The 23,592-nt window shown below is 52.5% G+C and overlaps 2 protein-coding genes across 2 annotated transcripts; one reads left to right on the top strand and one right to left on the bottom strand.

The window, feature by feature from the left end:
• Window positions 1-3,220: 3,220 nt before the first annotated feature.
• On the top strand, window positions 3,221-9,229 carry SNX21 (sorting nexin family member 21). Its single transcript, XM_047771000.1, has 3 exons — window positions 3,221-3,772; window positions 4,201-4,379; window positions 8,168-9,229. Exons 1-3 carry the CDS (start codon window positions 3,511-3,513, stop codon window positions 8,840-8,842), a joined length of 1,116 nt encoding a protein of 371 aa, XP_047626956.1. The 5' UTR covers window positions 3,221-3,510; the 3' UTR covers window positions 8,843-9,229.
• Window positions 9,226-23,500, bottom strand: ACOT8 (acyl-CoA thioesterase 8). Its single transcript, XM_047770999.1, has 6 exons — window positions 23,256-23,500; window positions 21,581-21,717; window positions 14,543-14,768; window positions 11,884-12,041; window positions 11,184-11,378; window positions 9,226-9,468 (listed from the first exon to the last, which is right to left on the bottom strand). Exons 1-6 carry the CDS (start codon window positions 23,372-23,374, stop codon window positions 9,350-9,352), a joined length of 954 nt encoding a protein of 317 aa, XP_047626955.1. The 5' UTR covers window positions 23,375-23,500; the 3' UTR covers window positions 9,226-9,349.
• Between the last annotated feature and the right edge of the window lie 92 nt (window positions 23,501-23,592).

Here is a 23,592-nt window from a genome sequence, read left to right as displayed (position 1 = left end):
ATCCAACTAGTATCCATGGGAATGCGGGTTCGATCCCTAGCCTTGCTCAGTAGGTTAAGGATCGGTGTTGCCACAAGCTGCAGTGTAGGCCGAAGATGTGGCTTGGATCCCGCCTTGTTATGGTTGTGTCGTAGGCCGGCAGCTGCAGCTCTGATTCAACCCCTAGGCTGGGAACCTCCATGTGCCTCAGGTGTGATCCTAATAAGGAAAAAATACAGCTCCACTGGGAACTCCCATATGCCACGGGTGCAGCCCTAAAACAACAACAACAACATAAAAATACACCCTTTATAGCCCCCAGGCCCTTGCACATACTGAGTTTTCTGCCGTGAATTCCTGTGTCCCCCTCTTCACCTGCCCACCTCCCTGTCATCTCCACCTTTTCTGTTTGTTTTTTGCTTTTTTAGGGCCACACCCACAGCACATGAAGGTTCCTAGGCTAGGGGACCAATCGGAGAACCAGCTGCCGGCCTACACCAGAGCCAACAGCACCGCCAGATCCAAGCTGCGTCTTCGACCTACACCACAGCTCACAGCAACGCCGGATCCTTAACCCACTGAGCGAGGCCAGGGATCAAACCCACAAGCTCATGGTTCCTAGTCAGATTTGATAAGCACTGAGCCACGACGGGAACTTCTTTCTGGGCTTTAACATCACTTCCTCTAGGCCTCCTTCCCTACACCCAGGCCAAAGGGATCCAAGGTGGTCTCCAGTAGTTTCCTCAGTCCTAGCCATGGCATCACGATCTGTTCTAAGCTCCACAGACCAGAGACTGTCACCTGCCCAGCAGCGCATTCCCAGCACTTGGCCCTCGGCAAGTGTTCAATAAATATCATGATCTGTGGGAGAATAAGTGAACAGAATGGCATCTGGTTCAACATAAGGCGGCACTTCCTAACAGTGTTGGTTTAATAATGGAACAGGCAGCTTCGAGAGGTAATGAGCTTCCGATTAACTGGATGTGTACAAACGGGAGTTTGAGAACCATCTCTGAGGAAGGCTGTGGGGAGATATCCGAACAGAGTCTAAGAGTAGTGGAGCATACAAGATCTCAAGAGATGTCCTAGTCTGCCCTGTGTGTATGACCCAGGGTAAGCCCCTTCCTTCACTGAACCTCGGACTACCCATCTGTAAAATGGGAGTATTAGACCAGATTTCAGAGCGACCCTCCTGCAGACCCTCATGGCTCTGACAGCCCAGGTTTTGCGAACACCTGTTTTGTACCCAGACTCATGAGGCACTTGTAAAAGTATAAGTTAAGCCAATGTGTTTTTTGTTTGCTTTGTTTTGTCTTAAGGGCCCAACTCAAGGCAGATGGGAGTTCCCAGGCTAGGGGTTGACTCGGAGCTACAGCTGCTGACCTACACCACAGCCATAGCCACAGGGGATCCAACCCCTGATCCCTCACCACTGACCAAGGCCAGGGATCGAACCCGCATCCTCATGGCTCCTAGTCGGGTTCATTAACCACTGGGCCACAAAGGGAGCTCCCAAGATTCAGCCAGTGTTTGGTGAATGGGTGAGGGAAATGAATGAACAAATGCAGTGTATTTCTCATACCCTAACACGCTGCTGGGAAACTGAATGAAGAGTCATTAAAGCTTGAAATTACACAGACTTCACCTTCAATCCTATCTCCCCTATTTCCTAGCTGTGGATTTTGGGAAAGTCAGTTTGCCCCAGTTTCTTCACCTTGAAAATGGACCATTCTTGTCCACTAAGAGCCCCCTCCCCAGGATGTTGTGAGGGTGAGATGTGACCTCATGTAAAGTGCCTCGACCCAGACGGAGGACACAGTGGAACCTTAAGAAATGAGAGCCCTTTGACATTCCCTTTGTGGCCCAGCGGATCAAGGACCTGACACTGTTTCTGTGAGGATGCAGGGGCAATCCCTGGCCTGGCTCAGCGGGTTAAGGAACCAGCATTGCCCCAAGCTGTCTGTGGCATAGGTCGCAGATGCAGCTTGGATCAGGTGCTGCAGTGGCTCCAGCTGCAGCTCTGATTTGACCCCTAGCCAGTGACTTCCATATGCTGCAGGTGTGACTGTAAAAATCCAAAAAAACACAGGAGAGCCTCACCCCTTCAGGGTGTGTTCCATTCAAAGCTATTCCTCCACCCCTCTCTCCCAAGCCAATTAAAAAAGAGAGATTTTACCTGTTTTGTTTGTTTGTTTTGTCTTTTCAGGGCCACACCCACAGCATGTGGAGGTTCCCAGGCTAGAGGTCTAATTGGAGCTATAGCTGCTGGCCTATACCACAGCCACAGCAATGCCAGATCCAAACTGCGTCTGTGACCTACACCGCAGCTCACAGCAACACCGGATCCTTAACCCACTGAGCAAGGCCAGGGAGCGAACCCGAAACCTCATGGTTCCTAGTCGGGTTTCCACTGTGCCACGATGGGAACTCCTTACCTGTTTGATTGTATAACTAGCAATATCTGCCCTGCTAGGCCTTTTGACAGGAAACAACAATAAATTTTTGACCTGCTGCTGCCCTCTGGATAAAAGATAAAAACCCAGCTCCCTAAAGTAGTTGCTAAAATGACTGGGCTTGCAGCACCAGAACAGAACAAGACATGGAACGCAGGAGACCTGGGCTGCAAGGCCCCACGCTCGGAAACCCCTGGCAAGCTGTGTGACTTAAGGCAAGTAACTCAGCCTCTCTGAGTCTCAGTTACCCCTTTTGTCTACTTCAAATAAGATAGTAAAAGCACGTGAACACGCAGAAACAATAGTCGTTGTGTAACTGATTATTCTTAAGAGTCCCTGCTCTGTGCCAGACCCTGGGTCCACACAAGAGCTGCAAAATTCATTCTGGTAGTGATTGTGTTTTACATATGAGAAAACCTAGGCTCAGCGAGGTCAGGGGTCAGATTCCTTCGGAGATCGGGTGGCTTCTCTAGGCCTCGGTTTCCTCACAGGAGAGATGGGCTTCCTACTGCTGTGTAATGACTTTGGAAAGTTAGCTGAGTGGAAATTGGGGGATAGGCAGGGGACCAGCGTGGGGCCCCCCGAGGGGTGAAAGGATTCAAGGAGGGTGTGGGTCCCTCCGGACTGGGGACGCTCCGCCTGGAGGCCTGGGCCCGCCCAGGCCTACCCAGGATTCCCAAATCCCTCCCGCAGCGAAGGGCCCGGGATTCCCGGGCGGCTCGGAAGGCGGGCGGGGCCGGAGGCGGGGCGGCGGCAGGAAGGGGCCGGAGCGGCGCTCTGAGCGGCCCGATCCCGGCGAGCCGGGCTCTCCTCGGTTTCCCTTGGGCAGCCACCCGGGGTTGCAGGGGGACCCAGGGGCGCGGGACGCCCCACAGTGCACCGCGGGGCACAGGAGGCAGAGACTCGCAAGGGGGCGAAACGGGCGCCGGGTGAGTCGCGAGACCCCCACGGACAGGGGCGGGGCCTCCGCAGCGCCCCTCCCTCCCCGATCTGGGCCCCGCCCCCCTCCTCCCTGCGCCGGGGCCGGGGTCAGCCTCCCGGCCCGGGACCCAGAGTCGCGCGCTCCCCCCGGGGTGCCATGGCCTCGAGGCTCCTGCACCGGCTGCGGCACGCCCTGGCCGGCGACGGCCCCGGGGAGGGGGCGGCCGGCCCCGAGGCCGAGCAGTTCCCTGAGAGCTCGGAACTGGAGGACGACGACGCTGAGGGCCTGTCGTCCCGCCTCAGCGGCACCCTGAGCTTCACCAGCGCCGAGGACGACGAGGACGAGGACGAAGAGGACGACGAGGAGGCCGGCTCCGACCCGCTGGCCTCCGGGGACCGGGCGGCGGGAGAAGACACAGGCGAGTGCGGGAGGATGGAGGCGGGGACACTGGGGCTCGATTAGGCCTCCACCCCAGCCGCGTTCCCGAGTTGATCCAGCCGAAACTCAGACAGTTGTTTTAAGTGCCCCAGCCGCCTCTTGGCTGTGTGACCTTCAGAGAGGCACACCACCTCTCTGAGCAGAGTTCCCTTTTGTCAAATCGAAGAAGTCACTTCCATCTCGGGGTTGTTAAGGGAATGAAATGTACAGGGTCTCGGATACAAATGTGCCAGCGATGTTTGGGGGTGGAGATATTTAACGCCTGCTGTCTATCGGGCAGGTGTTTGGCCCCGGGCACCTCTCTGGCCCTCCATTTCTGTGTATGTCAAATGGGGGTAAAGCCTTTGTCATTTGTTGGGGGAATGAGTGAGGTCACCACGCAGTAATTTCTGTCGAAACTGCCCCCAGGCCCATCCTGTTCTCATGCAGACCGGAGTCCCCCACCTGATGGGCAGCGAGGCAGTCAGCTCCTGACACGGCAGTTGCAAGATTTTTGGAAGAAGTCCCGGAACACCCTGGTACCCCAGCGGCTCCTCTTTGAGGTGACCAGCGCCAATGTGGTCAAAGACCCACCCTCCAAGTACGTGGTGAGTGAGGGCCCAGGAATTCCTGGGCTATGTATGAGTCTAGAAATCTGGCTAAGAGAAAGTAGGGAAAGCTCCAGCTTCCTGGGGGGCTGCGAAGTTATAAATGGCAGCTCCATTGTACAGATGGGGAAACTGAGGTCAGAAAGGGGATGAAACCCGAGCAAGAGATTATGGACCCATCCTATCCTGGGGTTTGAGACTAAGACCTGGTGTGTGTGTCCCTGCCCCCAGGGTTTTGAAAATTGTAGCAAGATGCAACATACACAAGGAAGAATATTACCTGAGTTAGGCCTGAGAACCCGAGTTGCGTTGTTTAGTGGTTAGAAAAATGGATTTTGGATCCCACCTTGATTCAGATCTGTTATTACCAGTTGTTGGACTTTGGGTGAGTTGTGAAACCTTGACGACCCTGTTTGCTCATCCGAGCAATGGGGATAAATGTGGATTGTTGCAGGAATTAGAGACAGTGCACAGAAAGCCCTTGGCGTTGCACCTGGCATCATGAAATACCAGATAAAATGGTAGTTCTGTTATTATTACTTGGGGTTGAAAATGCTTGGCATCTAGGGCCTGTCATGGCCTCCTTACAACCCAGGAGAGTCAGTTCTCCAGCACCCACACCTGTACAGAACAAGCTAAGGACTGGATTTAGGGGACTGGAGGCTTGGGGGGAAGAGCAATTTGAGGGAGGCCCTGGTTTCCTGGCCATGGAAAGGAGAAAGTGACATGGAGAATGCGGCCAGCCTGGTCCTAAAACCCATCCTGACCTGGCTGGTCGTGGCAGTGGCAGCTCCCTGCCTCTCACTTCCCTCCTTTTCACAACCCTCCTCCATTTCTGACTCAGCAGGAAGGGGGCCTGGAGCCCTGTCCCACATCTGGGCTTCTCCACCCATCTCTGTGGCTCTTAGTTAAAAAGGGCCACGCCCATGCTCCAATTGGAGCAGGGATTGACTCTGATGATCAAGTCTTAAGTGCCAGAGTCCTGACCAGGGGTCATGCACAGGAAAGGGGGGCCAAGGAGCAGCTGGGAGACATGGAAGCCTGGGGGCAACCCTGAGAATGACAAGATAGAGCCAAGGATGGCCTCGCCCACGTCTGGGGAAACAAATCATCTCCTTTGTTCAGTGGGGACCCCAAATCCTGATTGAACATCTCCTGGGGGTTAAGAGCACAGGCTTTGGAATTAGGTCGGCCGGGGTTTGAATCCCAGCTGGGCCATTCACCCCCAGCTGTGTGGCTTTAGAGGCGGTCTTCAAGCCCTTTACCCACCCTTGGAGCCCCCACTTCCTCAGCCGTCGGAGGGGAGGGCACCTTCCTTGCAGGGCCGCCGTTGCGATGTGAAGATGAAATAGTACATGGCAAGTGCTCAGCACGGCACATGGCACAGGGTGCTCAGCAACTTGCTTTATTACCTATCTCGGTGGGACAGTATAAGGATCAGATATAGTCTGATCTTTATCAGAGATAAGGGATATAAAGTGGGATTTTGTCAAAACATTACAAATGAAAGCTAGATGAGCATAAGGACTCACAGACCAGGGCTTCCTGCAGTGTGTCCAACAGAAAACCAGTTCTGGCATATTAATAGATATTAATATCATTTAACAGACTATTTTTTGTTCCTTAAAAGTTTTTCAGTCAATATGTAGTGTACTTTGGGACTGCAGAGTTGAATGAGAGTACAATAAGTTTCTTTATTATTAAACTTTCTAATCCTGAATGTTAATGTGCACTGAATCTTCAAGAGAAGGATGGAGCAAGCAAACCTAATGGACGAGGAGTGGCCAGGATATTGGCAGTTTCACAAAACAAATTCAAGAGAAAAATCGGGGTTTGGTGTTAGTCGGCTTTTGACCTCCAGTGCTTGCTAATCCCCCTTCACACCTGTTCGTTCGGTCAGCGTTATTATAGATTAATACATACATGGTTTTTCTGACTGGGGAAGCTTAGAGGTCATTTTGTTCAGTGTTTCCCAAACCTCCAGCACCACCTTCACGATTCTTGTCCTATCTAATTGCTATTTGTACCATTCTGTGCTCAATATTTTTCTTCAAATAAGACTATTTTTTAAAATAAGTTTAGGATGTTCCCATCATGGCTCAGCAGGTTACAAACGCGACTAGTATCCGTGAGGATGTGGGTTCGGTTCCTGGCCTCGCTCAGTAGGTTAAGGATCTGGTGTTTCCACGAGCTGTGGTGTAGGTTGCAGACACGGCTTGGATCCCCTGTTGCTGTGGCTGTGGCGCAGGCAGGCAGCTGGAGCTCTGATTTGACCCGTAGCCTAGGAACTTCCATATGCTGCAGGTGCTGCCCTAAAAAGCAAGAAATATATATAAATAAATAAGTATAAAAGACAACTTATAGCACAACTGTATGTGGAAAGCCTCACTTGCCATAAAGAGAAGATAACGTAAAAATAAAAGCAGTGAGGGAACCCCTGCCATGGCACAACAGGATTGGTGGTGTCTCTGTAGCACTGGGACATAGGTTCAACCCCTGCCCCAGCACAGTGGGTTAACGATGCAGCGTTGCCACAGCTGTGGCATAGGTTGCAATGGCTCGGATCTGATTCCTGGCCCAGGAACTCCATATGCCATAAGGCAGCCAAAAAACAAACAAACAAAAATTAAATAAAAGCAGTGAGGAATTCCCTGGTGACTCAGTGGGTTAAGAGTCTAGCATCACTGCTGTAGTGTGAGTTTGATCCCTGGCCTAGGAACTTCTGTATGCCTGGGCACAGTCCAAAAGAAAAAAAAAAAAGTAAGAATAAAAGCAGTGAAAGTAAAAGTGTCTCTAAACCCTGCCTGGATGCTGGTGCCTGAAGAAGGCCCTCACCTGAGATTCACTTTGTCTCTTTTCTAGAAATGGAGACAAGAGTTGGAGAAAGGCTTTTTTTAATGGCCTCACCTGCAGCATATGGAAGTTACTGGGCTAGGGGTTGAACTGGAGCTACAGCTGCTGGCCTGCACCACAGCCACAGTAATGCCAAATCCTTAACCCACAGAGTGAGGCCAGGGATCGAACCCGCATCCTCATGGATATTAGTTGGGTTCTTAACCCCCTGAGCCACAACGGGAACTGCAGAGAATGGCTTTCTTAAACCAAACCGAGAGCTTCTCAATTCGTAGTCAGAAAGGCCCACAGAGAATTAGAAGGGGCATCACCTCCTCCCTCTGATTCAGTATTACTTGCTCCAGTACATACCACCTAAGATCTCAGGTACATGCACGGCCCACACTTGAGTAAACACTGACCCGGGCCAATGCTCCATCCACCAGAGCTGGAAGCTGACCCGAGGTTAGAATTTTCCACAGTGGTCACTGTCTGAGGCCTGTCTCCCAGGTATGGGTTGGAATAACCTGGCTAGGGATACGGGCTATGTGTGCAGAGTGGAGTAGAGCTCCAAGCTAAAGGTTGGCTCTAGAGGCCCGAGATGAGCCTGGGTTCAGCGCCCCGCTGGCTTTCCAGGGGACTGTCAGAAGCACTCACGGCCCTGCGGGTAGGGAGTTCTCCCTAGAAGGGGCAAAGGGGGAGGCTGGTCTGGGCACTGAAGCTCATCTCTGTCTTTTTCTCCCTGTGCTGCCTTGGGCCTGGGTCATTTCAGACGAGCCTCAGGTAAGACAGGGCTGGGCTTCCCAGCTGCTGCCCCCGTAGCTCCCACCCTCCTGGGCGCCCCCTCTCGGGAGTGAAGGGAAGAGGTGGGGGAAGAGAGTTGGCAGTGTGGGGGTGGGGAGGCCAAGGGACCCAGGGAGAACTTGCACCCGCCCTGACCCCCACCCTCCCCGCAGCTCTACACCCTCGCCGTGATGGGCCCAGGGCCACCAGATCGCCAGCCAGCCCAGATCTCCCGCCGCTACTCGGACTTTGAGCGGTTGCACCGAAACCTGCAGCGGCAGTTCCGGGGCCCCATGGCTGCCATCTCCTTCCCCCGAAAGCGCCTGCGCCGGAATTTTACTGCAGAGACCATCGCCCGCCGCAGCCGGGCTTTCGAGCAGTTTCTGGGCCACCTCCAGGCAGTGCCTGAGCTGCGCCAAGCCCCAGACCTGCAGGACTTCTTCGTGCTGCCCGAGCTGCGGCGGGCGCAGAGCCTCACCTGCACTGGCCTCTACCGAGAGGCTCTGGCACTCTGGGCCAACGCTTGGCAGCTGCAGGCCCAGCTGGGCATCCCCTCGGGCCCAGACCGCCCTCTGCTGACCCTGGCGGGGCTGGCCGTGTGCCACCAGGAGCTAGAGGACCCTGGGGAGGCCCGGGCATGCTGTGAGAAGGCCCTACAGCTGCTGGGGAACAAGAACCCTCACCCCTTGCTGGCACCCTTTCTGGAGGCCCACGTGCGGCTCTCCTGGCGCCTGGGCCTGGACAAACGCCAGTCGGAGGCCCGGCTGCAGGCCCTGCAGGAGGCAGGCCTGACCCCCACACCACCCCCAAGTCTCAAAGAATTACTCATCAAGGAGGTACTGGACTAGCCTGGCCCAGACCTGAGGCCACTGCAGGGAGCGGCACTGTCCCCGGGTGAGGGGTGGGGTGAGGGTGGATGAGGACATGGACAGTAGTTGAGAGGCTACCAGGGGTGCTGGGAACCCCCAGAAGTTGCGCAAAGAATTTGAAGCAGACTGAGGAAACGCACTGCTTCTGTTGAGCTGGGCTCAGGACAAGCTTTGGCTGGGATGGTGCAGGGAGAGAGTCTGACGCCGCTGCCCCAGGTTGGGGTCAACGTTCCCTTTCCCTTGGGCCTCCAAACCCATAGGCAGCCTGGCCAGAGGGCCAGGGACTCTGCCCCAGGAGTCTTGGAGTCGATGGCTGGAGGGAGGGCTGCAGTTCTGGCCCCAGGGGGATTAAAGACGGCAGCTCCAGTGGTATGAGTCTTTATTGGATGTCAGGGACAGAGGGCTGGCCCTGGACAGTAACTCCTGCCTCAGGAGTGGGGAGAGAAGGAAGATCCCTGAAGTGCCAGGCCAAGCTGGTACCTCTGGCTATAGCTTGCTCTTTGAAACCTTGGGCTTCACTCGGATCACGCCCTCCTGGGCACAGGACACAGCCAGGACCCCGTCCTGACGCCACAGCCGCCCATGAACCAGGGCCCGGGAACCACCTGCAGGCAAAGAGAAGGGTGAGAACAGCTACCCATCTCCTTCTCCATGCTCCTTGAAAAAGGTGCATCTCGGTCTGGGCGGCCTGCACCAGGGCTGACTGCTATGGTCCCTTCTGCAAGCGCCGCTCCCCTTAAGGAGCCTGTTATGGCTGGTCGTCAGGGTAGCTCCTCCCACGGGAATCCCACTTGCTGGTCTGAAAGCACTTTCACACATCTGATGGCTTCCTCAAAAAAATCCCAAGGGGAGAAGTTCTGAGAACAGTCTGGTTTAGTAGCTCAGCTAAGCAGATCTGCCCCACCTTTGGCCACTTGTGTTAGGAAACCTAGCAGTTCCCTTTCTAATAAGTCAAACCAGGCCCTCCAGGCTGGTAATTCATTTAAAAAAAAAAAAAACGAAAAAAAAACCATGGAGTTCCCATCATGGCGCAGCAGAAATGAATCTGACTACGAACCATGAGGTTGCAGGTTTGATCTCTGGCCCTGGTCAATGGGTTAAGGATCTGGCATTGCCGTGAACTGTGGTGTAGGCCGCAGATGCAGCTCAGATCTGGAGTTGCTGTGGCTGTGGTACAGGCCGGCAGCTGTAGCTCCGATTAGGTTCCTAGCCTGGGAACCTCCATGTGCTGTGGGTGTGGCCCTAAAAGGACAAAAGCCAAAAAAAAAAAAAAAAACCCACACCTCCACCCACCCAGTGACAAAGTGGCTCAGAGGAGAGGAACTGTGGGCCCTGGGGCCTTGAGGCCTGGCCACCACCCATCTCCACCTGGAGGCTCTCTCTCCCCTGCTAGCCTTAGGCCTGGGTCTGATGTTTATGAAGGGACCTGCTGGGTTCTCATGAAGCAGTAGCTCTCACATGTGCCAGATGAAGTGGGCCTTGTCCCACTTTCCAGATGATGACACTCAAGTCCAGAGGACCTCAGGAACTTGGCCTTAGGATCAGGCCAGACCCCAAGAGTCCTAAATTCAAGGTGGTTGTTCCTCTGTTGTGAAGCTACTGGCACTTGAGAAAGTCTCCTTCCCTGAGTATAAAGAGTCCCTTAAATTTTGTCCCTGTTTCACAAAGCAAGGCTTTTCTTCATTTGAAATGTACATCCCCAAGGTTAGCCAGGGCTCTGAAACCAGGAGTCTGGGTTTCTCTATAAGGAGCATCCAAGTAGTGGGGCCCTCAGAGACTGCTGAGTGCCCTGACCCCCAACCAGGTGAATTATCAGAATCCTTTAGGGAGCGTCTTAAAAATACAGACTTTGTCCAAGACCTGCAGAATCAGAACCTTGGGGACAGAATCAGATCGTTTTGAAAACGCTCTTCTAGGTGGCTGTGGTCTGATGGGCTACCAGCTTTGGATACCTCTGCTCTAATGCAACCCTCTTGGCTTAGAAGGGGAAACTGAGGCTCAGAGGGAGGGACTTGCCCAAGATCATGCAGAGAATCTAAAGTGGTTCTGGGACTAGAACAGAGTCTCTGGGATAAAGTGAATCATATTCCCAGCATGGTACAGAAATTAAGAGCTGAGCTGGTGTCCCATCCTCAGGCCTCACCCTGTCATTTTGAAGACAAGGATGCCACAGCCCGGGGGAGGGCAGGAGAGGAAGTGATCTGTGCAGTGCTCCACAGGGACTGGGCAAGGGGCAGCATCACCCAAGAAAGCAAGCTCTCTGGCACCCCAAGGTCAGCATCCTAGCCCACCACCCCCCAGCCCGTGGCCCCACACTCACCAGCCCAGGGGCTCTCACACTCATAGAGCATCCAGTGGTCCGCTCGGAAAGGGGCGTGGAACCACATGGAGTGGTCCAAGGAGACCATGAAGTGCACCTTGTGCTGCCACTGGTGGGGCAGCAGCGCTGTGCCCAGGAAGGCGTAGTCCGAGATATAGGCAGCCACGCAGCAGTGCATCTTCATGTCGCCCTCCCCTGCAACAGGTTCCGGCCCCATCAGCCCTGGGCTCCTGGGCTTTACAGCTCAGGACCTGCAGGGAGGTAGGGAGAAAGGGGCTGCCATGCACAGGTGTGCAGACTGTTCACTGCATGAGGGCACCTGGCCTAAGCGGTGTGTGTGTGTGTGTGTATGAGATGGGGGATAAGGGAGATGGGGGGGCGGGGGTGAGGACTGCCATCTAGTCTTCACTCCCCACATCTCCCACCCTGAACTTCCACTTTGCACAAAGGCACCTTAGGCTTAGCAGTGGACCTGAAGAAGAATCTCCGCAAAGGTGCCTTGCCTCCCCCAGAAAGGCTGACACTAGGATTAGAGGCCCCTCTGCATCCTCCCCATGCAAAGGGCTGAGCCAGCTTCCCCGTCATATGGAGGAGGAAGCAGGCCCAGCTGGGAAGTAACAAGGCCGAGGCCACACAGGGCAAGCGAGGTGCCGGTCTACCCCCTGGGAGGGATTCCTTCCCGTCCACGGGGTCCTCTTACCAATGTACCCCCGGGCTCGCACCCAGAACATCTGTTTTGGTTCCATGCGCCGCAGCTGGCTCAGGGTGGGTGGGTTGACCACCTTGATCTCAATGGGCACCTCCTGGGCAGCAATTCGGTTCAGCCCCACTCGGTACTTCTCTCGGAGGTTAGGGTCCCTGGAAGGAAAGGGGAGAGGGACAGGGAGACCCAGGGAGATGGGAAGCCCAATCTTCTGAGCTGTCCCTTCTGACCCCCCTCATTTCTCCACGGGGACTCCCAATGTATCCCCAAAGCTCCCCTCCCCTCCGGCAGGCAGGATAGGATAGCATTTGCAGCGCTTTGCCCCTTCTGAGCCCAAGGCCCTGTGCAAGTCAATAATCAACCAGCCTTTTTTCCCATCTGCAAACTGTGGATAATGACAGGAACCTACCTCGTAGTAAACCCTGCGGAGACAAGACAACGTGTGCAAAGCCAACACTGCACTAGTCATACAGTGGACCCTTTAACAGGCCCGGTGCCGGGCACTTCACACACGTCACCTCACTCCTTCAGCACCCCTGTGAGATGGGTGGGTGTTGCTACCTCTGCCTCTGCTAAGTGAAGCCGGCACGGAGAGTGCAGGCAGCCTGCTCATGCAGCCGGGCAGGCTGGCTCCATGCTTCACACTCTGGACCACTTCTCTATTCTAAACCCTTGGGAGACTGGCCGCCCTACTTAGACTGAGTTGCCCAACCCTGAGCCGCCAGGACCCGTGTGTGTGCAGGGGGAGGAGCCCGTTTCCAGGGAAACCCCTTCGCCACAGTAACGACCACCCCTCGAGCTCGACCCCCGGATTTCCATTTCCATCCCTCGCCTCCCGAGCAGTGTGTGACAGAACCTCCGGTGATGATGGAATGCTCTATAGCTGCACTGCCTGCAGTGGCAGCCAGTAGCCACATGTGGCTATTGAAGGCTATTGTGGCCGGTGTGTTAATTCTGTTTAATGTTAATGAACATAACACCGCTTCCTTAGAGGACAGCACAGCGCGCTCGACTCAGGGACCTTTAACGACAATGTCCTCCTTTCACTTCTCAAACATTCTGGAGCTCTGACCACATGCTAGGCTCCGAGCTTATTCCTCTCTGTCAAGAGTGGTATAACCCCAGTTGACTGACAACCTGCTCTCATTTAACCCTCACAGCAGCCTTATGAGGTAGGAACTCTGATTGGCACCCTGTTCAAACAGAAGGCACAGGCGCCAAGCAGGAAAGCAACTTGCCGAACCCACACAGCTGGCAGTGCGAGTCCAGATCTGAGCCCGGGCCTTTCCCCAGGTCAGATGCACATCCTTCCATCACACCGGGCTGACTGCACTGGGCAGGCTGACTCCCGTGTGTGCAGCACAAAGCTCTCGTTGTGACACAGCTGTGAATTCGGCAGGGCAGAAACGGCCTTTCCCATTTTTTTAGATCAAGAAGCAGGGCTCTGTGGGCAGAGTCACACAGCAGGTGAGCACTAAGAGAGGCAGAGCCCCGGCCTGAATCCACGTGACTGTCCTGTGTCAGGACCCTGAGTTCTTTCCGCTGCCCCAGCATTTTTCCAGCTTTATTCGCTGAGATCCAAGTAAGAAATCTGTTTGACCCAGTGATATTCAAAATATTCAGCACACACGAAGGCAAAGGCAGCAAGGACCCTCACCCCTGCCAAGTATTAACTCTTAGGCAGCTGGGTCACGGGTGACCCTGAAGGAGAAGGGGGACCACTCAAAGACCAGGAAGGTATCTACCAAGTGGTTACAGAAGTGTTTCAATATTTAAACCAACACCGGGGAGGTCCTTGGTGGTCTAGTGGTTAGGACTCAGGGCTTTTTCACTGCTGCAGCCCGGGTCTGGGAACTGAGATCCCCGCCTCCAGCCGCTGCATGCTGCAGCCAAAAACAAAACCCAACAAAAAACCCAACCAAACGAGAAGGCTGTAACAGTACCTGAAATGGCTGAATCATAAGCCCCGCACTTCACATCAAGATCCAACACACACATGGGCCCACCTGCTCTCACACAACTGAAATGAATGTTTCACAAATCGCTTCCCACCCTTAGTACAGAGAAAAAACACTTCAGTACCTCCTTTTCTAGTCTACTTTTAAAAAAGCTTTCTTTGCCCTAACCCTTAGCATATGGAAGTTCTTGGGCCAGGGATCAAATCAGAGCCACAGCTACCACCTACACCACGGCTGCAGTAACACTGAATCTTTAACCCACTGCACAGGCCAGGGGTCGAACCAGTACCGCCACAGAGACAAGCCGGATCATTAACCCACTGTGCCACAGTGGGAACTCCCTAGTCTATTTTTTAAAATTCTAGTCAGTTTCCTGTTGTGGCTCAGTAGGTTAAGAACCCAAGTAGTATCCATGAGGATGCGGGTTTAGTCCCTGGCTTTGCCACAAGCTTCAGTGTATGTCGCAGAGGCAGCTCGGATCTGGTGTGGCTGTGGTGTAGGCCAGCAGATGCAGCTCTGATTCGACTCCTCGCCTGGGAACCTCCACATGCTGGGGGTGTGGCTCTAAAAAGAAAAAATAAAATGCTAGTCGAGATTCAGGAACGGGCTCTCACACACCTGAAACTAATGTTTCACAAACGCTAACAGGTGGCGGCGGTGGTTTGAGCCTGTCCGGGGGGGGCCTCCAGGTCTCTTACCTTAAATACTGTTCAATGAGGGCCTCGTGGCTCAGCAGCTCCTCGGGCAGGGGCACAGTGGGCATGGAGAACTGGTGCTGAAGGGGACTGGGCTGGGCCTGCTGGAAGGAGGCCTGGCAGATGAAGATGGGCAGGCCATGCTGCACGGCCTTCACGGAGCGCACAGAGAAGCTCGCCCCTGTCCGCGTCCGCTCCACCTGGTACAGCACCGGCACCTTCGGGTCCCCTGCAGAGGACACAGGGGACATGATGAGCCAGGGTGAGCCGCAGAGGCCTGATGGCCATCACCATGGCTGCACAGGCCCCTCTGCTGCTCATTCTCCATTCCCTTGCTGCTCCATAGCTCCTGACGGAGGCCTGCGAAGGCCCAGGTACTGGGGGTACAGAAAGAACATCAGACTCAGTCTTGAGGATGCTCCCGGTGCAGGTGGGACAGAAGGGACATTGCCAGATTCCCTGCATTCGGAGCCCAGCTCTGCCACTCACCAGCGGTGTGCCCTTGGGAAAGTCGCTTACCTTCTCTGAGGAGTTAACCCATCTGGGAAACGGGGATCATCATAATGGTCACACTTCTCAGCATCTTAACGATGACGGATTTAGTTCAGGGGTATAGAGGGTTCAGAATAACATCTGGCACATAGCAAGTGCTCTGTTAGGTAAAATACTCAAATACTCTCAGCTTTTTTTGGTTTGGTTTTTTTTTTTTTTTTTTGGTCTTTTTAGGGCCGCACCCTCAGCCTATGGGGGTTCCCAGGCTAGGGGTTGAATTAAAGCTATAGCCACTGGCCTATGCCACAGCCACGCCAGATCTGAGCTGCATCTACGACCTACAGCACAGCTCACAACAACGCTGGATCCTAAACCCACTGAGCGAGGCATCGAATCTGCATCCTGATTCGTTTCCACTGAGCCATAAAGGGAACTCCCAAAATACTCTCAGCTTTTGCCTCGTTCCATCTGTGACTGGGATCTTGTTATGAGCTCAGTATCATTCTTCTTGGTCAGGGGTCAGCAAATTGGGCCTGTTGCCTGGTTTCTTCTTTCTTTCTCTCTCTTTTTTTTCGGTCTTTTTGCCTTTTCTTGGGCCGCTCCCGCAGCATATGGAGGTTCCCAAGCTAGGGGTCCAATTGGAGCTGTAGCCGCCGGCCTACACCACAGCCATAGCAACGTGGGATCCGAGCCGCATCTTCGACCTACACCACAGCTCACAGCAATGCCGGATCCTTAACCCACTGAGCAAAGCCAGGGATTGAACCCTCAACCTCACGGTTCCTAGTCGGATTCCTTAACCACTGTGCCACAATGGGAACTCCTTTTTTGTTGTTGTTGTTGTTGTTGTTTTTAGGGCCACACTGGCAGCATATGGAAGTTCCCATAGGGTGGAATCAGAGATACAGGTGCCGGCCTACGCCACAGCCGCAATAAGGCCAGGTCCAGGCCAAGTTTGCGACCTACACCACAGCTCACAGAAATGCCAGATCCTTAACCCACTGAGTGAGGCCAGGGATCGAACCCTCATCCTCATGGATACTAGTCGGGTTCATTACCGCTGAGCCACAACAGGATCTCCTTTCTCTTGTCTTTAAAGAACAAGCAAAGGCTATTTATTCAGAGTTTAGTACAGCAAGGGAGTCAGCCACCATCACTTAGTTTTGGCAGAAACTTACAGGCAGAGAGAGGAGCAGGAAAGCTTTGTACTGAAAAAAGTGCTTCCAGGTATGCCCTCATTGGAAGCTGCCGGCACGGGGAAGCTGGAGCAGGCTACCTAGAAGCGGGATAGCCTGTGTCTTTGGTTAGGGCTGCATGTTTGGCTTTCCCCAGTTGGTCCTAAACTGGAAGTCCGGCTTCCTGGCTGCTGGAGATGGTGACCTGTCTACCAGTTGCTGCCAGTCACGGCTTAGAGTTCTATCCTTACGTGGTCTGGCCCTTGTCTGATAGTCTCTCAGGAAGAGCCTGTGTCAGTCACTTTGCCTGCAATGCGAATGGAAGTCACCTGGCCCTTCTCCTTCAGTCCCTGCACTCCCAGTGCAGGATGGGAGCCACTGGCCCCAGGGTGAGGGCTGTTAGCCCTCAACCAACAGGTCTGGGAGGGGCTCTAGAGGGAGAGAGGCTGCCTAGTGTCCTTGCAGTCCTTTCGTGCAAGTCAGACTGACCTTGGAGCACCCTGACATCTAGGTGGTGAGATGTCTTGAGGGTGATTTTCAACTTGGAGACGAAAGAAGCAGTTCTAGAGAAGTGTAATGTCCTCCATCCCATCTAAATGGGGAGCCCACCAGGCCTGGCTCGTTCAACAGCAGTCAACAGCACTGTGAAGCCCTAAGCCCAGCCAGCAATGCCAAATGGGGCATTTTTAACAGAATGGGGGTTCCTCAAGGCCAAAGACCTTTGAGAAGGGCTTTCCAAGAGTCCAGACACTGGATGTAGCTACAGATGCGGTCTGATTCCAGGGGCTAGGAAGGAGGCTTCCCTTGCTACTAATGAACTTTTAAAAAAAAAAAAAAAAGAAAGAAAGCTTTCACCCAATCTTTGGGCTGCAGCAAAAATGCAGTGCTTTCAGTTACTGGTGATTCACCTTTCAGTGTGGATGTGTTCCAGACCTGTTCTTTTTTTTTGCTATTTCTTGGGCCGCTCCCGCGGCATATGGAGGTTCCCATGCTAGGAGTCGAATCGGAGCTGTAGCCTCCGGCCTACGCCAGATCCACAGCAACGCAGGATCCGAGCCGCATCTGCAACCTACACCACAGCTCACGTTAACCCACTGAGCAAGGGCAGGGACCGAACCCGCAACCTCATGGTTCCTAGTCGGATTCGTTAACCACTGCGCCACGACGGGAACTCCCAGACCTGTTCTTCAAAATTTTTCTCGGAACAGAGCAGGTGAGCTTTGCAGTATATTGAAGGGAGGGAGCGAACAGTTATGGAGTGAAGGCATTCATTTATGTTGACCAGAAACAAATCAGACTGCCAGATACTTCTCCAGCAAAGACGGGTTTCTTGGGGATCAGCAGAGAATGGCAATTTGGGGTCTGCAACCATGACAAGCCACGTGCAAGTCCCCTGCACGGCACAGGAAGGAGAACACCTTTATTTTATCTTTGGCTGTACCCACGGCAGGCGCAAGTTCCCAGGCCAGGGATGGAACCCTCGCCACAGCAGAAACAAAGCTAGATTCTTAACCTGCTGAGCCACAGGAAACTCTGAGAACGCTTTTATAGAGGGGGGCAGGAAGAGCTATAGTACAGAGTAGTCTGGAGGACTCTAGTAAACAAAAAGCCCATGGGGGTTCACTGGCTGAATCCAGGTCAGGAAAGAGGAGTCTTACTTAGCTCTGCTATTGTCAACAGGGTGTGAGAGCGCCCCCTTCTGGTCGCTCAACTATACTTAATTGAGGTTTCTGTTTATTAATTTTTTATAGTTTTTTACAGTCTCACATTAACTATGCAAAGTGTGTCATCCCCATTTGTATGGATGAGGAAACTGATGCCATACATGACATTTTTTGGAATACAGTCAAGCCCATTTGTTTAAAGTATCCGCTATCGCTTTTGCCCACAAAATCTAAAAAATGTACTATCTGGCCCTTTACAGAATGTTTTTTGACTCCTGCTCTAGATTCTCCAAGTTCTAAACCTACACCCAGTCAGATGACACGTGTATTACATTCTTCTGCCTATTTATAGAAATACTTTTAAAAAAATCAAAAAACAAAAAGCTGAACTAACATTCCATCCTAGCCTTTCAGGAAAAGAACTGATATGATAAATGGCTAAGGACCAACACCCCCACCTCCCAGTATCTTTAATCTAAAAATATCATTGGAGTACCATCACTGTTTATAAATCTTGATGTACCTGGTAAAGGGTCATATCACAAACTAATAAGAGAGCTCCCCCTGCCACCCTTTCTTTGCCTTGCTGCCAGGAAATCTGGAACTAACTTTTGCATAAAACTGCAACAATATGCCTTAGCCTAGTTTTTTGACACAACCATTGTATTCCCATCTTAGCGAAGTGGAAACAAATCCCCTGTAATTACCAGCCTCCTGGCCCTTGACTTTTATTTGTTATTATTGACTATACTTCTCTGTACTATACAGTAAACTCTTGTTGCTTATCTATTTTATGTAGAGTAGTGTGTTAATCTCATACTCCTACTTTGCCTTGACTTTTATTTTAATAGTCCTATAACAGCTGCCAATTTTATGCAAGAAGCCGTTGGGAGAGTTCCCATCGTGGCTCAGTGGTTAACAAATCTGCCTAGGAACCATGAGGTTGCAGGTTCAATCCCTGACCTTGCTCAGTGGGTTAAGGATCTGGTGTTGCGTGAACTCTGGTGTAGGTCACAGATGCAGCTCGAATCCCTCATTGCTGTGGTTGTGGTGTAGGCCAGAGGCTACAGCCCTGATTAAACCCCTAGCCTGGGAATCTCCATATGCTGCGGGTGCAGCCCTAGAAAAGAGGAAGAAAAAAAAAAAAAAAGAAGCTGTTTTGTAATTGGTGATAATTACAAAACAGCAGTGTGAGCACAGCTCATTTCACGCCGTCCCTGGATCCCCAGGGAAGTGGATCCTTCCTCCAGACCTGAGATGGGTCCTCTCATGGTTTGGAATTATCTCCCAAGAGTGAAAAAGGAAAACGCAGGAGGAGGGCAGAGTGTAGAGTTTGGAGCCACACAAACTCAGGCTCAAATCCCAGCTCTTCCTCCCTGAGCAGTATGGGAGCTGCTTACCTAACTTCTCTTGGTCCAAGGTTCCTTATAGGTAGAATAGTGGCAGGAATGCTCACACACCCCACCCATCCCTTACTTGAGAGGATTAAACAAGGTAATGTACATAGTTGTGCTCTGTAGCATGCACCGTTAAATTATTCTCATAAGTTCATCATCAAAAAATGATAGTTTAAGAAAAAAAATCAGAGTTCCCGTCGTGGCACAGCAGAAGCCAAGCCGACCAGGAACCATGAGGTTGTGGGTTTGATCCTTGGTCTCCCTCAGTGGGTCAAGGATCTGGCATTGCTGTGGGCTGTGGTGTGGGTCACAGACGAGGCTCGGGTCTGGCTGTGGCTTTGACGGAGGCCAGAGGTTACAGCTCTGATTAGACCCCTGGTTTGGGAACCTCCATATGCCTCGGGAGCGGCCCTAAAAGGACAAAAGACAATAAATAAATAAATAATAAAGGAAAAATCAAAATAATGATAGTTACCATTTATGGCAAACCTGCAACATACCGGGCCCTGCACTATATAGTTTATCTGCAAAGACTCAAAAAAAATTTTTTTTTTGGTCTTTTTGTCTTTTCTAGGGCTGCTCCCGCAGCATATGGAGGTTCCCAGGCTAGGGGTCGAATCAGAGCTGTAGTCACAGGCCTATGCCACAGCCACAGCAACACGGGATCCGAGCCAAACCTGTGACCTACACCACAGCTCATGGCAACACCAGATCTTTAACCCACTGAGCGAAGCCAGGGATTGAAACCGCAGCTAGGAACCCGATTCCTAGTCGGATTCGTTAAACACTGAGCCACGATGGGAACTTCAGAATTCTTTTTTTTTTTTTTTTGCTTTTTAGGGCCACCCCTAGGCATATGGAAGTTCCCAGGGGTCCAGTCGGGGATACAGCTGCTGGCTTACACCACAGCCCAGCAGCAGGGGATCCAAGCTGCATCTGTGACCTATACCACAGTTCACGGCAATGCTGTTTCCCCAACCCACTGAGAGAGGCCAAAACCCGCATCCTCATGGATACCAGTAAGATTCGATTCAGTGGCATCAGGTGATGCCTCCACCTGTACAAAACGAAACAAAAAATGTCTCACTCTGTTAGAAGGATTCCAGTATCAAAAGGTTGGCACTTTTGAAGTTTACAGCCAAACTGAGGAAACCGAGGGCAAGTGTGCCCCAAACTAGCATAAAAAGGGGGGCTAGCCCCGGGTAAGTATTCAAATACTTTATAGCAGTGATTGTCACGTAAGGACAGGAAATAAAAGGATGGGGCCGGAGGGGCAAGGGAATGCAGTAGGAATAGTATTTACTATTAACTATTTTATGTTTGTAAGGTGAAGGGGGGAACCCATTGTTTTTTTAATACAGATCACATACTGTAAAGTTCCATCAATTCTCCTCAGCTGATGGGACTATTAAGACAGAGACTCTTGAAATTGGGAGCATCTGCTTAGGAATGAGGGAAAAGAGTGAGATTTTTGTTTCTCAAAAGAGAGCATGGCAGAGTTCCCACTGTGGTGCAGAGGAAACGAACCTAACTAGGAACCATGAGGTTGCGGGTTCAATCCCTGGCCTCGCTTAGTGGGTTAAGGATCCAGGCATTGCCATGAGCTGCAGTGTAGGTCGCAGATGCAGTTCGGATCCAGTGTTGCCATGGCTGTAATGTAGGCCAGCCGCTGTAGCTCCGATTCAACCCCTAGCCTGTGAATCTCCATGTGCCGCGAGTGTGGCCCTAAAAAGCAAAAAAAAAAAAAGAGAGAGAGAGCGCACATGGGTTTTAAAAGATTACTCTCTCTTTTGACCTGAGAGCAGTAAGCAGCTATAGAGATCTTGCTTGGTCCGCCCCTCCTCCATTTTTTAGGTGGGATGAAGGAGGGATTGGGGAGGTAGTTATCTCACTCAAGGTCGCCTGGCAAAGCTCAAACCAGACCCAAAGTCTCTTTGATTCCCAGGCTGGTGCTCTCTTCTCCAAGTTAAGCTGCCGGCCTCCAAACGCCCAGCAGAGGTTACAGCATCCTCCAAGAATTCAGCACAGGGCTGACCCCAGAAGGTGTGTAAAGAATAAAGAACAAAAACCCCCCTGGTAACAGTGAAGCTGCCGAGTCTTGTGCCACCATGGGCCAGAAAACAAGTACACGGCATCTCAGCAGGTATGGGGTCTAAGGCTCTTCCTGGCCTCAGGCCTTGTTCCTCTCTAGGCTCCCTAGAGCATCCCACTCCCTTCCCCCCACCCTCCATCTCTCTCCCTCTTCCTCCCCAAGGCGGGGAAGTGGCTGCTGGGCCACCAGAGCTGGGGTGGGGTAGGGAGGGGGTGGTTTACCTGTCCGAACAAAGTAGCAGTGCAAGGAGTGCACGTGAACATCTTCGCTCACAGACTTGGCTGCAGCCACCAGGGCCTGGCCTACAATCTGACCCCCAAACAGCCGCTGGGTTGAGGGTACCCAGTAATGCCTTCCTCTGTGGGGAGAGGGGAAAAGCAGGAAAGACTTGGGGGCTAGGCCAAATCCCCAAAACCTTTGATGAGCCTCTAGTGAAAGATCTCTTAACCTGATTGGGGTCTGGGACCCTTTGAGCATCTGCTAAAAGCCATAGATCCTTTCCCCAGGCAAATATCCTGACATCTCTCTACCTAAAACTTCAAGGCCTTAGGATGCCCAAAACGTCCATGGACTTCAGTTAAGGCTAATGAAGCAATTCCCATATTTTACACTACACGAACAGGGAGCATAAGAGAGAAACTGACTCGAGCAAGGTCACACAGCTCAAACACTTCCATCCTGAGAAGTTATCTGGGTCTTTTGACCCCATGTCTTCTTTCCATACCAGCGTAAGGAGTAAGCTTCTCAAGGCCTTAAGTAAACAAAGACGAACCCCCAAAGCTGGGAGTGGACTGCATTAAGGTCTGCCACTCACACCCCTCAACTTTATAGCCTAGTTCTTCCAAGAACTTGATTTAGAGATTGAAGGGCCCTCAGACTTCAAATTTGACCCCTTCAGTGTACAGATGTGGAAATTGAGGCCCTAGAGGCAAGTCTTGTCCTGTGCCTGAGCCCAGTGGCAGCTCAAGAATTTAGGTCTCCGTGGAGCATCCGTCATGGCTCAGCGGAAAGGAATCTGACTAGCATCCATGAGGACATAGGTTCGATCCCTGGCCTCACTCAGCGGGTTAAGGATCTGGCGCCATGAGATGCAGTGTAGGTCACAGACATGGCTCGAATCTGGCCTTGTGGCGTAGGCAAGTGACTACAGCTCCGATTCAACCCCTAGCCTGGGAACCTTCATATGCCATGGGTGCGGCCCTAAAAAGACAAAAAAAAAAAAAAGAATTTAGGTTTCCAGCTTCTCACATCCCAGCTCAAGATGTTCACATAATGCATAGCAGACAGTTCTCCAGAGAGTTACTTGTAATTTGTTAAAATGGGGGAAATTAAGTTAATGCCTAAAATAGCTTCCAATCAGCCAAGAAGAGCCTTGGAAGCCTAAGCTGTTAAACCCTCCACTACAGTCAAGAATTTAAGTGGCATCAGGAAGGAAACTGGCTCAGGCCTCAGAATGAATAAAGAGCTACTAGACCCCACCTAGTGGTGGTGGGGATGGGGTAGGGAAGAGCAAATGAGTGAATTTCCCCGTAGGAGCTGCGGATAAGTTTGCGTCCTTGGACAAATCACTGTCCTTTCTGGGCTGGCTCCCCCTGGGATATGACTCCTCAAGGGAGGCTGCTGAGAAGGACATCTTGGGTCACCACTGTTTTTGTTCAGATTGAGAGGACCTCCGTGAGGCTGCACTGACCCCTTGTGCAGAGGAGGAAACCTGGGCAGCTTTGTCAGGCACAAGTTCCCTCCCAATCGGCGCAGAGGCATCCTACGCAGAGTCAATCCTCGTCCCGGGGGCTACGGACAGGGGCGACGGGGTAGCAGCAGTCAATATCAGGAGCCCCTGTCCCACTGTGTCTCGGGCGGGTTGCGGGGGGCGGGGTACCAGATGCGGCCAACTACCTGAAGAGATCCTGGTCCAAGAGCTCGAGATTGAGCACGCTGGTGACCAGGACACTGCGGAGGTCCCCGGGTGGATCGTCGCCGCTCTGTCTCTCCTCGGGAGGCTTCGTGGACGACATGTAGTTCAGTTACAGCTCGCCAAGGACTCTGCCCCGAGCCGCTCACACTGAGATTAGGTAAAATGCGCAGCCTCCGGCAAAAAGCTAAATAACCGGAAGTATTCGGCCGGCCCTGGGAAAGCGGGATGCAGGTTATGATTGGTCAATGCCCCTGTCGGTTTTCCGTTGAGCCAGCCCATCTACTCTCCAGCGATTGGAAAAAGTGAGTGCCAGTCTGA

The sequence above is a fragment of the Phacochoerus africanus genome, chromosome 3, assembly GCF_016906955.1.
Source record: "Phacochoerus africanus isolate WHEZ1 chromosome 3, ROS_Pafr_v1, whole genome shotgun sequence".
Classification (NCBI taxonomy): domain Eukaryota; kingdom Metazoa; phylum Chordata; class Mammalia; order Artiodactyla; family Suidae; genus Phacochoerus; species Phacochoerus africanus.
The sequence above is the reverse complement of the archived record's forward strand: the minus strand, read 5'-3'. Positions and strand labels throughout refer to the sequence as shown.